The 17,097-nt window shown below is 36.6% G+C and overlaps 1 protein-coding gene across 7 annotated transcripts in view; it reads left to right on the forward strand.

Annotated features, from left to right (window-relative positions):
* NPAS3 (neuronal PAS domain protein 3) overlaps positions 1 to 17,097 on the forward strand; it is a 612,196-nt gene that overhangs the window by 548,754 nt on the left and 46,345 nt on the right. For all 7 annotated transcript variants that reach the window (XM_071809391.1, XM_065840021.2, XM_071809390.1 and 4 more), the window contains one exon: positions 881 to 999. In XM_071809391.1, coding sequence (XP_071665492.1) covers positions 881 to 999 — 119 coding nt within the window. The remainder of the gene's footprint in view (positions 1 to 880; positions 1,000 to 17,097) is intronic.

Genomic DNA, 17,097 nt, shown 5'->3' on the forward strand with positions numbered 1-17,097 from the left:
TACTCTAGAATTTTCCCATGAACAAAATTTTGGGGAGAGGTTCATTATCATGGCTAAAAATAACAATAATAAAGTTTGTACAAAGAATATCTCAGTGCTGAGGAGGGTTGTACACTATTTTGTTGTGGCTTACATAAGAATATTTATTTGCTATTGTAAGTGGTTGCAGTTGAGGAAGTGGGAAGCAGAGGTGCGGGCTGTAGTTTCAAGCAGCAAATATCTCTTCAATTGGACTACAAAGACATTTCATTAGTGACCAATTAGTTACTAATGATTAACTATTATTATTATTATTATTATTATTATTATTATTACAATAATAATAAGATATGTCATTTGCTTGAGCATTTTTGCCTTCAGGCTGCTCAGTGCTTTATTGGTAATAATTAACCTGCAGTAATGGGGAAATCAAGGCACTCAAAACCAGCAGTGAGTCACCATAGGTGTCACTGCAGGTGGGGGGAATAAAAGCCTGCAGAATTCACAGCCTCTTTCAGCAGACAGAATTGCTTGCTTGGTGAGACTTTGTCTTTCACAAAATACCAAGGAACTCTACAGTTTTTAAAACAGTGCTATACACTAACAAAATAAGCCCAATTGTAACAAAATTGTGCAAGAAAGAGTTAATGAGACAAAGCTCTGTTAAGAATTCTATGGGAAAAATAACTTGAAAATGAGACTGAGTATACATATATTTTTCAATTTTTTTTTTTTTTTTTTGCTAACTAAACATTTTTTAAGCGAGGTAAATTGATTACAACGCTCTTAGCATCCATCAGTCATTTATTTTTAGTGAGTTCAAGGATTGCACCTGAGAAATAGCTTAGAGGGGATGTGTAAAATCTAAATTATGTGTATATGTATTTTTTCTATTCCCTAGTGGAATCTACAAGTCCCAGTTTACTAACCACTGACAACACTCTAGAGCGCTCTTTTTTCATCCGGATGAAATCTACACTGACCAAGCGAGGAGTGCACATCAAATCGTCAGGATACAAGGTAAGGTTGCACTGTAGCATGAAATATTGACATCTTTAAATTATGTTCGTTCATGTTTGAGGGACACATTAATAGACAGAGGAAGGAGTTATTTCACATTTGCATATGTTTAATTCCTTTTGTTAAAGAATCATTAATACAATATTTCCAGCCTGAGGTTTGGCTTTGGTACTACACCTCCATTAAATTGATCATTATTACAATAAACATTGACGATAACAGCATGAGAGCTTTCAAAGAGCAACTCTTCCAGAGTAAAAGTATGTTTTACCAAAGTAACATCGCTTCTTCTATAGTGGAAAATTACTGCTCATTTTGTTAGACTGTTAGTCATCTTTGGGTTACCTTTTTTCCCATGGAGGCAGGATTTCTTCCTGCAGACAGTATGCTGGAGCTATTTAATTTCGCTGCTGTTCTGGCTGAAGGTAACAACAAGCCACAACAAGTATTTTTCTACCATTTTTCTTTCATTGTCTGTCTGAGGGGAATCTGCTGCTGGGGATCATATTTGCTGGATTTCAGACTCTTTTAAGATATGAAAGTCTCTTGTTCCTTATCAGCAGTAATCTCATTTTTCTTCAGTCATATATCGCTCATAGTGCCTGTAGCTATCAGTGGCTTTGCAGTATACTAAAACTGGAAGGAATAGCATATTTTTAACATCGTCAACTTGTGGAATGAAATATGTCATCCATTAAGCATTATATAAGATAAAAGAGTGGTACAAGAACGTAAGTCTTAGAATGTGTATGAATTTAAAGAAGTTGCTTGTCAATGTTCATTCAAAAACTTTCACAAGAATTTTTTTCAGTTTTCGGAGGAAGATTTAGAGGAGGTTAGAAATAAAATTCACCAAGTCTGTTTTCCCAAAAATTCTCTGTGAATATAGCATCAAGGTAGCCTACCTGAGCAGTAAAAATTTGGTAGAAATGTCTTCTTTGCAAGGAAATGACTGGAGTCCTGTTGGATGATTTCTGGGTCAAGACAATTAAAGTAGTTGCTAATGGACGTTTAGGTCCAAATCAGTGGTTTCTTAAGGCACCACAAGTTTTGATGTCTGTGCTGCTTAAAGGTCAACACCTGAAAGAATACGGTCAGTGCTTGCTCATGCTGACTGGTTTTCAAGTCTCAGAAGATACCAAGACCAGGAAGTGTCCTGGCAGCCTCGGGAGGAGGAAGGTGAATGAAGGAATGAATGGGCAGGTCATTGAAGTTAGACTGGCAGAGACTGAAGTCCATACAAGCTAGGTCAAAGTTAGATTGGCAGAGAACTGGCTTTGCTGGATATTTTTGCTGCAACAGTAATGGAAAAAAAATAGACAATTCATCTGTGGATTTTGTAGTGTGACATTTTTTGCCAGATGTAAGTGACAACTAAAGGAAGACATGTGAATGACTTTGTTGTTCTCTCTTCTTGGACTCCTGACAATCTAATTTTAGTCCAGCACCAGAATAGGATGTATCTAGAATGGGCTGGCTTCAAAAGGTGGGGTTTTATTCATTACAATACAGTTTCTGAAATTCACAGGAGACCCTTTACTCAAAAGAAAGACACAGTAATCTCTATCATATAAATACAATTTTGTTTCTCTTGGACCTACTGATGCCTCATGGAAACACTGAAAACCATAACTGATATGTCACTGGTAGAGCAGAATGAATTTTGAAATACCAGACATCACTTTTTAGCTAGCTTTTCATAGACACAGAGAATGGATAAAAGGTATGATAGTCGATAAAACTGTCTGTAAATAAAACATTTGGTTTTCTCCAAATTTTTCCATGAGGCATCAGCGAGTCACCATGAGTAAAATTGCATAAAGAGTGTGCAAGTCCTAAGCAGGTGTAAATATAGAGGCACAACTCCTCTGCTTTTCGATGTTTATGAGGATTTTGTAACTGACAGTGTTTGGCTGAATTCAGCTGTGTCCAGCCATATGAATTGTACTTTGACAGTTTTTCAAAAGCATGGTTATTGACACTCTGTGTTCTATGGAAGGATAATCATCTGCAGCCTCAGTAAGCCCCAGAAAAATTTTGTATTCATTTTAGAATAGTTGGATCATGTGGATCTCTTTTTAACCGAGTGTTAAGAACTGCTTTGTTAAAACATCTTTCTCAGTTGGTGTATTAGACAAGCTTAATAAAACTCAACTGCTACAGTGAATGTCACTCACACTTTTAGGAATGTTACTAATTTATTCATTGATTTCTAGAAGTCCAGTGCCAGAACAAACTTAGGGCTTCTAAAATTTGTTCAGGTGTTATCTTTTATAAAAATTAAGAAATATCCATGAGCCTTATGGATGTATAGCTATAAGAAATCATGAAAGGGAAGAAGAGTTACATAATATTGACAAAGCTCATGGGAAGAGCTGGCTAAGTTCTGCATCAGAGTCTCTGGAAGACCTCCAGCACTGACTCGGGAAATGAAATGCCATCTGGGGTCGTGAGCAGCAGAGTTCCTGTGGGAAATCCTGGTGGAGCAGGCTGGCTCCAGAGCCGCTCCCTCACACATGCAGAATACAACAGAGCACTGAATTTTCCCTCTGCAAAAAGCAAGGGTTCCTGGCTAACAGCTTCCCTTGAGCTCTTGTGTCATTGTGGGTGGGTAACCCTCCTGAATTGGCATACAAACCTTCATCAGGAGCAATGTGCTGGGAACTCCGTATCTTACATGAGTCAGGTTTTAGCTCTGTCAAATGTATTCAGCTCCCTGTGGATTCAGTCCTCCAACTGTGACAAAATTTTTCATATTTGTGAAAGTTTTCATCTTTGTGTCTTGTTCCAAATTCTTACTGAGCTCAGAACCACATCTCTGTTTATTCCCTGCTTTGAGACCTCCTGATGACTTTTCTTTAGATAGCAAATGATTGAGGTGGTCCACAAGATGCTTAGCCAATTTTCAGAATGAGTGATCCCTGCCTCAGGAAAATCACATAAAATTGAAAACAGTGAGAGAATGAGATTGATTAATCATTTGGGTTGACCTAGTCTATCAAAACAAAAATCACACTGATAGGCTTACATATATGTATACCTCAAAGAGACCCTGGTCCAGACTGTTCTGACATGAGATTAACCCTGTTTATAGTCACTTCCCAGACTGATTTAATTAAACCTGAATTATATGTAAAGGTGGAGGCAATGGTGCTTTTTTCCCCATGAATTACATTACCCTGAAAGCCTGAAATGGGAAAGTGGTTACATGATTAATCCTCCCTTTCTCCTTCCCTTTCATTCTTCTCTAGCACCCTCCTTGAATTAGATTTTCTCATTCTTAATATTCTAAGGTTGAGAACTTGTAGGAAAAGAGTTTACATGCGGTACTAGAGAGCTGCTCACTTTTCAATAAGGAAATGCACAATCTTTAAAAAAAAAAAAAAAACCACAACCAAACATAAAATCAGCTGCTAAAACACACTGAAAACAAATAAAAACAAAAAGAAAATCATTCCATTCACTGCAAAACTAAGAATGTATTACCATTGCATCTGTTGTCTAAGATTACATGATACAGAGACTTGCTGTTTTTCTCTGCTAAAAATCTATCACATCTTCCTTTTTTATTTTTTTCATCAATTAAAGATAGGTTTATATTTAATTTGGATTTTTGTTCTCTCCATTTTATCTCCTTTTCCATGTATTTTCCTGCACTTGAGGCACCCAATTCTGTCCCCTTAACAGTTATCCCACCTTCAATGTTTCTCTTGTCTGACTTAGGCATATGTCAAAGTTAATTTTAATTGAAAACTACTTTGTTCAAGTCCAGTCATACATTTTCTTCTCCCCTGTAGTATATGAATGTTTCGTAATGTTTATTTCAATGTCAGATTGTCCTAGGATTTTCTTTGTTCAAACCTTTAGGGCCTAATGCTTATCTCTTGAACAGTGTAATTAATGGGATGAAGAAATAGTCAAAGCATTGAACATCATCAGAGCCAGTAGTTGCTGGTAGTTTCCAGATCATCAGCTCATCAGATGTGTTAGTATATATCCATACATTCCTCTACTGTTTGACGGAGTAGCCCTCTCATGATAAGCTATTACAGAGGTGGATAAGCAAACATGAGGAGACTCCCTCATACTTTTACTGTCACTGTGACAGTATCCAAATTTGGTATAACAACATCTATTGCCTCTGTGGCTGGCAATCAAACTTCTTGGTGATCCATTAAGAGGGTAAAGGGCATCTTAAAAATCCTTCAGGTTGTACCTTCCTAGCTGGAGATGTTCTATCTGCTGCACTATGGAGACGCCTGATTTGGCCCATTCAGTGTCAACAAGAGACAGCCTCCATGTCATTAAAACATCAAAGTCATTGGGGCCATAAGGCAATGAGTCTACTGCAGGCTCTTCAATAACTGGAAGTAAATATAGTAGCTATCATGTGTTGAGCAAAATCTTGCTTATAATCTAAGACTTCTGAGCCTGTATTACTGAGAAAAGAAATATTTGCTAGCTTACTCAGATACTTCTGCCTTGAAGTGAGGCCTTTGTGTCTTTGAAAAGTGCCTTGGGATTATGGAAAAGCACTTACGTAGTCTTTGGAGAGGAATGAAATGGACTTTGTTTCAGCTGGTTTTATATGACTTTCAGGAGTTCTGAAGTCCTTTAATATGGCACAGAAGTGTTAGCACTGGATACAAGTGTAAGCCCTGCATTGCTGCTTTACAGAATCACAGTTCTTATCAATGCCAAGAGCAGGTATTTACACATGGTTTTCTCTCTGGTGTTCTTCATGTGCAGGAGAATTGTGGAAAGTAAGCAAGCTTAAATAAACTGACCAAATTGCAATTAAGAGAGAAAAGTTATCTTCACTATTTATTAAATCACAGAGGACTGTTAAACCTAACAGCATAATCTGAAGTACCAGTGGACATATCGCATAAAAATAAGTAAATTGCTATATAAAAAAATTTGTTTTAGCAAGGTTAGTTTAGAAATTTTGTTTTGTTGCAGATCCAATGTCTGAATTTCAGTAATGGAGGATTCAAATTTGGTTAGCTATCCTCATACATCAGTCACTGTATAATGAAATATTATAAATAATATTTAAAATTCCATAAAAGTGTTTACACAAATTCATCTTTGTGATCTACATGAGTTCATCTTTTTGTATTGTGCAATGGTATTTTTCTACCAACTTTCTACCAACTTGTTTAAATGAAACATTTTCTGAGTCTGTGCTCTCAGATCTTGCATTTAAAATCATACAGTTAGAATTCTTTGAATGCTGATTTTGAAGGTGGAAATCTAAATTTCTTGTTGAAATCACAGTTCTATTGTCAGCCTTTTTCACACTATTCCTGCCTTTATTCACAATATAGATTTAATATTTTTTATTATTCTTTTTTTAGAACTTGAAAAATTGGGCAAAATTTGTAATCTCTGTTGTGCACTTGAAGTGCAGTTTTTGGCAGAATTTAGATTCATTAATCCAAGAGGGCAAGAAAACCAAAAAATGTTAGAGACACAAAACTAAGCAATTGCACTTGCTTTGTGATACTGTTCTCTTGATTCAATCCAAAACTGAAATTATTGTTTCCCATTTAAGTGAAAGGTTCACCTGGAATTCAATAACAAGATGTCCCTATTCCAAAATCACATTAAGGACCTGAAAGATCTTGGGCTGGTTAAGAACACAGCAGAAAACCTGCCATTTCAGGGGAGTAGAAAAGAGAAAGAAAGACAAGGCAGCTGGCTTTTGGCATAATAATGGTCTAATGATTAGTACATTTCTCGGACGTGGGTATGTTAGAGTCAGATTTAATTCCCTCCTTAGCCTGAGGGAATTCACATATCCCAGTTTCCAGTTTGGCCTTAACTCTTTTCTCCTCTTTTAATATTTTTTCCCCTTGAAATTTTTTCTGTCAAGCATTTTACTCTGTCCCAGAAAGGTATCCTGACCTTTCTCTGTAGGAAGAAAGAAAACCGCAGAATTTAGTATTTCATCACGTGGCTACTGCCACACCTCCTTAATTGAGTGAAGAAGGAATAAGAAACCAACATCAGGAAGCATTATGTGAAGAGTTTTCTAAATGTCAGCACATGCATTCCCCAGACTTTTCAGCACTGGGAAGACTTAAAGGTAATTTGTCAGAGAGAAGGAACTGATCGAGAATTCACCCATGTAAATCGATGACCTTTTAGTCAAAAGGAAGTCTCTTAGCTAGTAAAGATCCAGCATTACTTATAAAAGAACAAAATACTAATGGGCCAGTCTGAGTCTTATGAAGTATCTACTTGTACATATAAAGATACGGTTCAAGAAAAGATGGTCTGCAACAGGATTAAGAAGACTACAGTTCATTTTATGCCTTGCTATAGAGCTGTGAGATTCTATTAGTAGAGCTGTCTGGAAAACCTTGGTTCACACTCAGCATCTTAATACATTAACTTTTTTTTTTTTTTTAAGTCTTCAGCAGCTACTAACTCCACCTTCTCAAAAAGACATTTCAGAGCAAAGCATCTTTTAAACACAGTGTGTAGCACTGTTCTACCATCTGGAGACATGAATATATGCTAGGCATTCATTATTGCAGTAGCACTAACGAAACTAAACAGTTAGTATTATATAAAAGGCCTTTTTAATAGCAGTCTTCTTTAAAAGAAAGATTCAAGCTTTGATCAGTCCTCCTGATGGCTGCAGCTGTAGCATTTCTGAGACCTCTGCCAGAATGTGTTTCTCCTCAAATATTGTCTTAAATGTTCATGTGGCTTCAGAGCTGACTTTGTTGCAGTGTGTTCCAGATTGTGTAAATGGGAAATCACAAACTGGATTCTGAAAAGAAAGAAAACATAAAATTGAGCAAACACAGATTACTTTCTGGAAAATGTTCTATTTTCATACATTCTGTTATCAAAGAGAAAGTGATATAAAAAGATAATATCACCAAATTAGCAGCAATTGCCTTTGATTCTGATCTTTAGGCAGTATAATTCTGAAGCTACCTGTATTAGAAGTCAGTGGATATAACAGTGAAAGAAAGCTGAGATCAATATTTACTCTGATACATAATAAGATACTCAAAATGGACAAGAGATCAGCTCCAAGCCAAGCCTGGTATTCTTTCAAGAACCAAGAGTTGTTGAGTCAAAGAGATACAAAACTTTTGTTGCACTTCTATAAGTAGCACTAATTATCTAGACGTGTGAACTAATAGTGCAGTGTGAGAACCATTGCAGTGTTAATAAACAGAGATCAGTGAGTGCGATGAGCACAATGAGATCTCACCAGAGTGGGAACCAGAAAATACTCACTACTACACACTAGGAGGAAGGTATCGTGCTCCCAGGTAGGAATGCCTACTGAACAAGACAGGTCTTCAGTCCAGAGTTTTCTTAGGTTATCCCCCAATGTTGTATGCCACTGCTTATTGTTAATGATTAGGAATATGCCTTATGTAGGAGCAAAGTGAACAACATAGTGCACTGTGAAGAATCACCAGCCAGAATTTGCTCTAGGACGGACAGATGCTGCTGCCAACATGTCTACTCCACTTGGCTGTTTCGTAACTTTTGCCAGCGGATATTTAGGCCCACCTCCTTTTCATAATGTAAACATTGTATTAGATGTTCAAATGCAGACACTAATAGGTTTTTAAATTATGTCTGCTGCTTCCAACAGTTCAAAGTTTTTGTCCAAAGTAGACCTGGAAAAGACAATAAGCTCATACATTGAAAAAATGTAACTAATGTTGCTAATGTAGATGAGTACATCTTCCTGCTCTTCAGCAGATACTTACAGAAGCAGTATCATTTTTGCACTGGTAAATATTTATTGAGTGTAAAACAGTCAACGATGTTCAGAACTGAGGTGAAACTGGATGGAAGGTTCTTAAACTTGTGTTTCAGTGAATGTTGCATTTAAGAAAATTTGTTTCTCGTTGTGTTTCTCGTTGCACATTGTCTTGATCTGGTAGCATGAGATCAATAGCTGATGAATAGAAAATACAGGTCTTGAATTGATAGTCATAAGGGTATAATCGCGTCATCTTATGCAAAAATGTGTATGTATTTAGTTTTTGTGGAACTGTGGTGGGTTAACTAGAGGAAGAAGACCTCATTTTTGCAAGAGAGTATTTTTCACCATTGCCTCTGCAATTAAAAATTTTCTTGAAGAACTATATGAAAATTCTAAAAAAATATCTTCAGGAATGAAGCTGTTCCACAAATGTGGAACCTACACTCAGACATTACTTCAATTACACTGTGATCTGTCATAGGCTGTGTTACTGGGCAAGCAGAAGTTCCTTTCAAATGTATCATTCACGTGTAAGTAACACAGACACCAGGTAAAAACACAGTTGTTGCACTAAAGGAGGCAAAGCTGTGGGTTATTGCCTGTCTCCACATTCACTTCACAAAGGCAAGGCCACCATGCGTATTCCCCTGAGTAGCTAAGGTTGTACAGCCCACTTTATATACCAGCTACAGAAGTTGGGTCTCATTAATAAATTTTTACAATCACATATTCTTCAAAATTTAAAACACAGTAGAGAAAATCTCTGTTACAAACAGCTGGAAATATTTAAAATGCTATTTAAATATTGTCATTATGAATTACTTCCCTGTAATTTTTCCTTCATCATTAATTCGTGTATTCAATACATGCTGAAATGTTAGTTGCCAACAATTCATAAGGATCAAAATGTTTCTTTGTCCTGTTAAAGCTGAATCTTTTCAAAAGGTCCTTTTTTCTCCTGCTCCCTACTCTTCCTATCTTCTTAGTGATATAACAGCACTAATTTATTTGTATTGTGTGACAATGAGATAAACACTGAATTATGATTTCACCTCTTCGTGAACTTAGAAAGGCATCTTCTCATTTATTTTTTAACCCACAATTCCCACATGGTTTTTGAACTTTCTTTTACTTTTTGTTCAGGTTCTTACCTGTGCAAAGCACTAGTTTTATTGGCTTTTTCCTGTTGCTTATAATGTCATTTATATTAATGAATGTACTTTTGCAATGTGAGGCTGGAAAGTGCTGACATACCAGGAGATTGAGTAACTTGCCAAAGATAACAATGGCTGCTTGTGTCAGAGCCAATTGTGATTACATGCTGTACTTCATTCTCAACCTCAGTGCATGGATATTGTCAAATCATCTCTGTGTTCCAGCACATCACACTTCATTTTCTCAGGATGATACTTCCTTTGTTTTAATGGTTGCCCTGAATAGGCAAAATGAGATGCCAAATAAAAAAGTACTCAGATCAGATACTGTGACGTTTAGCAGAACCTTCACAGAAAACCCAGGAAAATATGAACTCCTGCTCTCAACTGGGCTACCACTGGCTGTAGAAGAGCTACTCCAAAATCCTCAGAAGGAAAAAGAAGTCATATACCAGCAGAAAAACACATCTTTCCTGCCCCTTGGATTTAGCCCATGGGAGCTCCCTGAGGCTGCTGTTCCTGCCACCTTATTGTGGGAGAGGAGCAGGGCTGGCAGCATCCACCTCCTGCGCTGGCAGCCAACTTGGCTCCTTGCAAACTTTGCCTTTCTCGTTTCAAAGCAAGCAAACTTTATAAATAGACTTTTTTTGTACAATTTGATATTTTTTCATATTCACTATAGATTTCTCACCCTAAAGACCTCCAAGCTTTATCAAACAGTATGAAGCAATATGTGTAATAACCACATAAAAATGGTAGGGAATCATTTTGGATTGTAGCTCTTTATATTTGGACCAAAGTGAAAGTATTAGCAAATCATAATGCCCCCTTTGCTCCAGCAGATATTACCACTTTGCAGCTGGTGTTCACCGACTTTCTACATGCACCAGGTGTTGCATAAGGTTCAAGGCCTAGCATTTACTCAGAAGCCAATTTTTGTTCATATAATTAGCTGTCATATGAAGCAAGGCTCTTCTTTACCTGCTCATTTGACAGAATGAGAGAACAAAGGCCCAGGGCATTTTGGTGATGTGTCCATCACCAGTATGCTATACATGAAGCCAGCAGTCGAACAAGGGCCATCACAACAGGCTTTCATTCCCTGTAGCTGTTGACTTAACCTGGTGCAATGACTTCTGGATAGTGAGCTGGACACCGATTTGCTGTTTTTAACTTCTAGAGCAGAAAATTGATCATGGCTGTCTCAGGCCATGTTTCCCAGAAAGAGTTCCTGTAGTATAAATGTCCTTTTTCTCTGATGTTCAAAGTGAATATACACCACTGTATAACTAAATAAGCCACTATGCTTCTGTTTCTAAATGTTTAAGTGTGCCTCTTGATTTATCTGTTTAATGCATTGATACTAGCTGTAGAACAGTGTTTGGTTGAGCCCATCTGCTTTACCCTATGGAGAAGGCAGAATATAGATGTTTGGTGGGAAGAGCTTCAGTTCTACCTTTTTACAGCATCATTAGGAAGCTGTCGTTCTAATAATAATAATTCCCATTTGACATCATGAAGGTAAAAAGAAATCACTGCTGACATCAAAAATGAGGTGATATTTCAGCAGTATTATTTCACTGAAGATAAAATGGAAATCTTTATTACTCCCAATGCTTTTGAAGAAAGCTGAGCAAGGCTTATACTGACCCTGGAGCTTATATACCTTAATGCATCTATAACCAGTATGAAATTTTAATTGTTACTGATATGTTTTTTGGCCATCCCTCCTTAGAACCAAGAATTCTGTGCTTGATTAAAGGAAAATAATCAGGATTTGAGAATAAGCTTGGGACAGCACAATTATCTTAATCTTCTCCATCATTTAAAATTAGTGCAAAAGACCCCAAACAAATGAAAACACTAAGTTCATTACAAGAAGTGTTAATTTCCTTACAAACTTCATACTGGAGCCTTTCCTGGGAATCCAGACAAATTGCATAAAAAGGTCTGAGCTCGAAGAGGGTTACAATTTTATTTCACTTTATATAGATAATTATTTTAGTCTCTCTGAATTTCTTGTGTACATTGCTGTATGAATTGCTTGCCCTAACAAGGACATGGCCAAGGTGTGTTTCATCAGTTGTAAACAATAAGTTTTCCACTTCTATTAGTGATAGCACATTAAATACTCCCATTCCCCTTTCCTTTGTACAGACACATTCAATTACCATTCTAAACTTATATATTTTTCCATACTAAACCAAACAATTCAGCACATCAGTGAGTCTATCCAAATATACTTGGAAAAGAGTGTATCTGCCTAAGTTTGGCACTATTTCCTAAATCTGAGATCTGTTCTTGGTCTACTGCCGGTTTGGGTTTTGTTTATTGTTGTTGTTTTGTTTGGTTGGTTTGTTGTTTGTTTGTTGGTGGTGTTTTTTTTTAATTTAGGGGATATATGAAGAGTAATATAAACTCTAAACAATTAGAGCAATAGGATACACATTCAGTGCCTTTAAAATCGACAGTATTGTTCTAATTAAAAGAAAGTTAAAAAAATATGGATTCTTCCTGTGGCTTCACTTTACAGAATTGGTCACATCCTTGCAAATAGTGTCTCCTCTGTATAACATGAAGAAGCTGATCAAAATGTTTCATAGTCTTCTCACAATCAGGAAACTTCTGCAATTAAGTATGTGGTGAGATCATAACATTATTTTGTTCTACGCAAATACCTTTATAACAGAGCAGTCACAGCTCATCTGCCATTGAGTTACTGTTTCTCAGTTGTTCTCAGAAGTAAGATCTGAATTATTACAGATGTGCAAATATTTAAGTGAAAAAAATAAGCCTTCAAAAAATCAAAATTAGTAGTTATCAATTATGGTGAAATGTTTAAATTTGAAATGAACTCTACACTTTCATGTAAACAGGTCTCATTCTATGTACAAATAGTTTGGTCATTTTCCCCAAGAATCTGTGCATGCATGAACTAAATGCTTAATTTTATTTCATGTGAACTAAATAAGCTCTTTCACTTTTGGCATATTTTGGAAGGTCCAGGCCTGTTTTTTATCTGAAATATTAGGTAAACATTTATCTTCTTGAAAATCATTACCTTATTAGCCTTTTCATTTGTTTCTCCCTGCTCAGGTGATCAGCAATGTTGGTTGTTTTTGTTGTTTTTTTTTCCTGACTAATCAGCTGGTTTCAGTTCTTGTGATACTTCAGATTGTTGTATTGTTACAAGAACTGTGTTGGCTAGGTCAGGTCGCCACTAGACCTAGCACTGTATTTAAGAGACACCTAAATGCAGATCCCTGTTCTGATCAGCACACAGGGCCTCACTGAACCCAGCCTGGCTCTCCTGCAGTAACGCACCAGGGTTAGGAAAGGGGCACTGCAAACAGTTTTTCCTGAGGAAGCAAGGAGCTGATTCACAATACACAACCATGCATTACGGGTTGTTTTCAGTCACTTTATAGTCATATGCATTCATAAATTTTGATATGGTTGTAAGATGCAGACTTTGATGGTACAAAACTCACAAAAGGGCTTTACATCACTGGAGCAACCACAGACGAAGTTTATGTTGACAATTTATCAGCTCTTCTCCGTCAAGGAAAATTGTTTTTTAGTGCCTGCCTATTAGCAGTCACATGCATATTATGAAATTGAGTTTTGGGGAGGACAGCCTGCCATCTGTCTTTTCTGTATTTTTTTCACAATGCATCATTCTGAAGTTAAAACTTTCTGTGCTTCAAAATGGCGTAAAATATGAGATGTCTATAATTGAGACACTTGGAAAGAAATATAGACTAAGTAGAAATGTAAATCTTTATAAATTTTATAAACAGGCAACTACTGATGCTATCCTTTATATTTTAGCTTCAAGTCCCCTCCACATTTTCTGCACACCATAGTGCCCACCATGTGCTCTTACTCCAGATTTCAAGGTTGCTAAACTGATAACTAACTAATATATATCTCAAGGAATGTGAGAATGTTTTCCTCATAAACTCTTCCTGGTTCAGGGTTGTGGGTTTTTTGTGAAATGGAACTGAAAATTCCTGTTGTGGAGAATGAAAAAGATGTGTTCAGGTTTTTTTCTGTGTTCTGATATGCTAAGATTTTATCAATAGTATTGTTTTCCTGTAAAAATATGTGCCTCAGAGAAAATCTGCTGTGTAGCTGTCAGGATTACACCTCTCAGAATACGCTTGTGATGATTCTGTTAAATTGATAAAAACAGAACACTCTGCTATGTAGAAGGATTGCTGAGAAGAATATTCCGAGGCCCTTTCATGTGTAACAGCACTTGTATGGCAGTATGTTTATTGTGCTATAAATTCCATCACTGATTTTGGCCATTTCAAATTGATTCTGCAGTAACTGTAAGTAATGAACCTTACAGACAGAGCCAAGGAAAAGAAGAAGAAAAAAAAAAAAGAAAAGAGAAAAGGCTGTAGGAATACAAATCGTAGAGTTAATTTAGCTTCAGTTTTTATCAGATCATGCAGCAAATACCCCACAAAGCCAGAAAACATATCCAACAATATATACAGTGCCATAGCCCTGGCTTGCTTTAAATTTAGCCGCTGAACCAGACACTCATGTATTCAAAGAACATGTTTGTATGAAGTGGCCTGTGGATTTCACCTGAGATTTAAGAAAGGTGCTCAGCATAAGTGGATAGCAAACCAGGAGAAATTGTAATGGAAGCTGCTCAAAAGGATAATGAGCCAAATCGTGAGTTGTTTTACATTGTATAAGCAATATCAGGCATCACTGGATTTCATAGGGGTGCAGATTGATGTGCAGTGAGATACTAATGACTCCCCAGGTCAAAATATATAGAAGATTCCAAAATTTACAAATGTACCTAGCCTATTTCACTTTCTTTACTGCAAAATTCTACAGGGCTAACAAGAATGATGTCATATCTATTCTCCAGATGTCTTTAACGGTCTCATTGATTTTAACAGAGAATTTATGTGCTTGGTAAAGATTTCCATAGCATCGTTTTAAAACCATCAAAAAGGTACCATTCTAAGACTTTTCACATTAGTTTTGTAGATTTCTATTACATTCTGTAGGAACCTACTGATCTTGCTTTGTTAAAGATTGTATACATTTCTTATCTTATCAATGGATGCCAAGATCATTTAGGCTCTTATTTTGCAACTAGACCATGGATCTAGTCACACTGAATCAGTGGGCTTGTCTTGTGATTAAAGCATAAGTGAATGTACATATATGTTCTACCCTTAGTTATGTGACGAGCTAACTTCGGCTTTTCACCTCAAATGCTGAAAAGACTGGAATTTTCTTCTACATAGTTTTCCCAACAACACAGAAGAGAGAAACAAGGCCATATTTTATTCCCTGTACAAAAATAAATAAATGCCTGTGTTGGGTTCCTACAAGCCCTGCAGCACTTCCATGCATCACAGCTTGCACACTCATGTATCTCACAGTCTGCATTGAGTACTGAATTCATTCTCTGTGTCTTCTTGTACCTAACTGTGCAGATTTATCTGAACATCTGTTTGTCTGTGCGAGATATTAAATCCTCATTGTGGGATCAAAACACTTCGGTCCCTTCTAGCCTTATACAGGCCACAAAGAAACTCATTGTGGAAAGCATATTCCTTACCTCCCTGTACAAAAATTCTATTTTGTCAATTTGTCCAGTTTACAGCAGCAGCCTGAGTGGCACACAGAGGAAAAAAGACACAGAAACTGAGGCTTTATGGTGAAAGTGATAATAAAATAATGAGAGTTGGGAACATTATTCTTTCTCTCATTCTCTGCTGGTTTGTGTTGCAATGAGGAACACGTTGAGCGAGACTGAAGTCTTGCGAATAGCCCCTGGTAACCAAGAGCAAAGAAACCTTGCTCGTTATCTCTACTCTCTTTCTGAATAAACATTTCAGCCATCATAAATGAGTATGACGTGAAGGGCAAATGAATGGCTCTTATTCCAGATGAGAAACACTTGACAGCTGAGAAACCTGAAGGCTGTTGTGAAGATACAGATCCTGTGACCACTGGATGATGGGGCAGGCATACCATTTATTTCAATAGGACCTGAGATGCATCGTACCCTTAAAGGAGTTGTCCAGGCTTGCAGAGGATAAGAAATAGGTGTTCAAAGTGACTTTTGATTAGGACTGCAGTGAGTGAAAAGGAAAACTGTACTAGTTTTTTCTTGTTATTTTATTAAATTACATAGAAAAACTTACTAAAATATAAGGAAAGGTTCAGATGGCTTGCAACACCCCTACTAACACTCATTTATAAATACAGAGGTATTTTCTTGGTAACCTGGTGCTTTTTTTTTGGTTGGTTGGTTGGGGTTTTTTTTAAAAAAAAAAGCATTTTACATGGTGGGTTTGTAAAAGCAAATTAGGCTCTGCATGTTAAATTTGCCAACTTTTGAATTAATTGCATAAGTATAACAATCAATTAATAAATGTTAAGCAAACAACAGAAAATCAGTGAATTAAAAATTACTAAATTGATTCCAATGGAGATAAAGCAAGAGGCTTCTTCAGTGTAGATTCAAGAACACAAATCTTGTCTTGTAAGTTCTTGCTCCCCATTTATCCACATCTGGCATTTAAAACAATACTGGTTCATGATGATTTTTACAAATCAATTGCTATCTATAATTTACCTTGTTCTACATTAGGTAGATTATAGAAACAAATCATGGATAGTAGTCCATTTGTACCTGTCAAGGAGAAGGTCAGGGCTTTGCAAAGACCATCTGTCTCCAAGTGGAATGAAAGTTTTTTCTTCAAAGAGAAATCACATACCTTGTTTGGGTAGACTTCAGCTAGTAATGACAGTACAGTTTCTTGAAATACCCACAGAAATGCTCCTACCAACAACATTAACTTGATTTTGTGTCAGAGGTCTTTTGTGAAATTGGGATGATTTGACATGAAACAGATTTCATCAATGAATATTTCTCGACAAATTTTATTTGATTGAAAGTCGTTATTTATATTTTTTCCTTTTTCAAAAGGTTCAGGAGAGACTTAGGGTGGCAGCTCGTGTGCCTATGGAAAGGAGCTTGAGCCTGATATCCAAACATTTATGACATATTGCTGTCACTGAACCCACAGTTTGCATGGCTCTAGTAATTCATCAGTATTATTTCATTGCATTTCACAGAGTTGTGCAAAATAAGTCTATATACTCTTTTTTTTTTTTTTTCAAAAAGTCATACAGAGATTTGTTTCAGGA

Source organism: Patagioenas fasciata, chromosome 5, assembly GCF_037038585.1.
Source record: "Patagioenas fasciata isolate bPatFas1 chromosome 5, bPatFas1.hap1, whole genome shotgun sequence".
NCBI lineage: Eukaryota > Metazoa > Chordata > Aves > Columbiformes > Columbidae > Patagioenas > Patagioenas fasciata.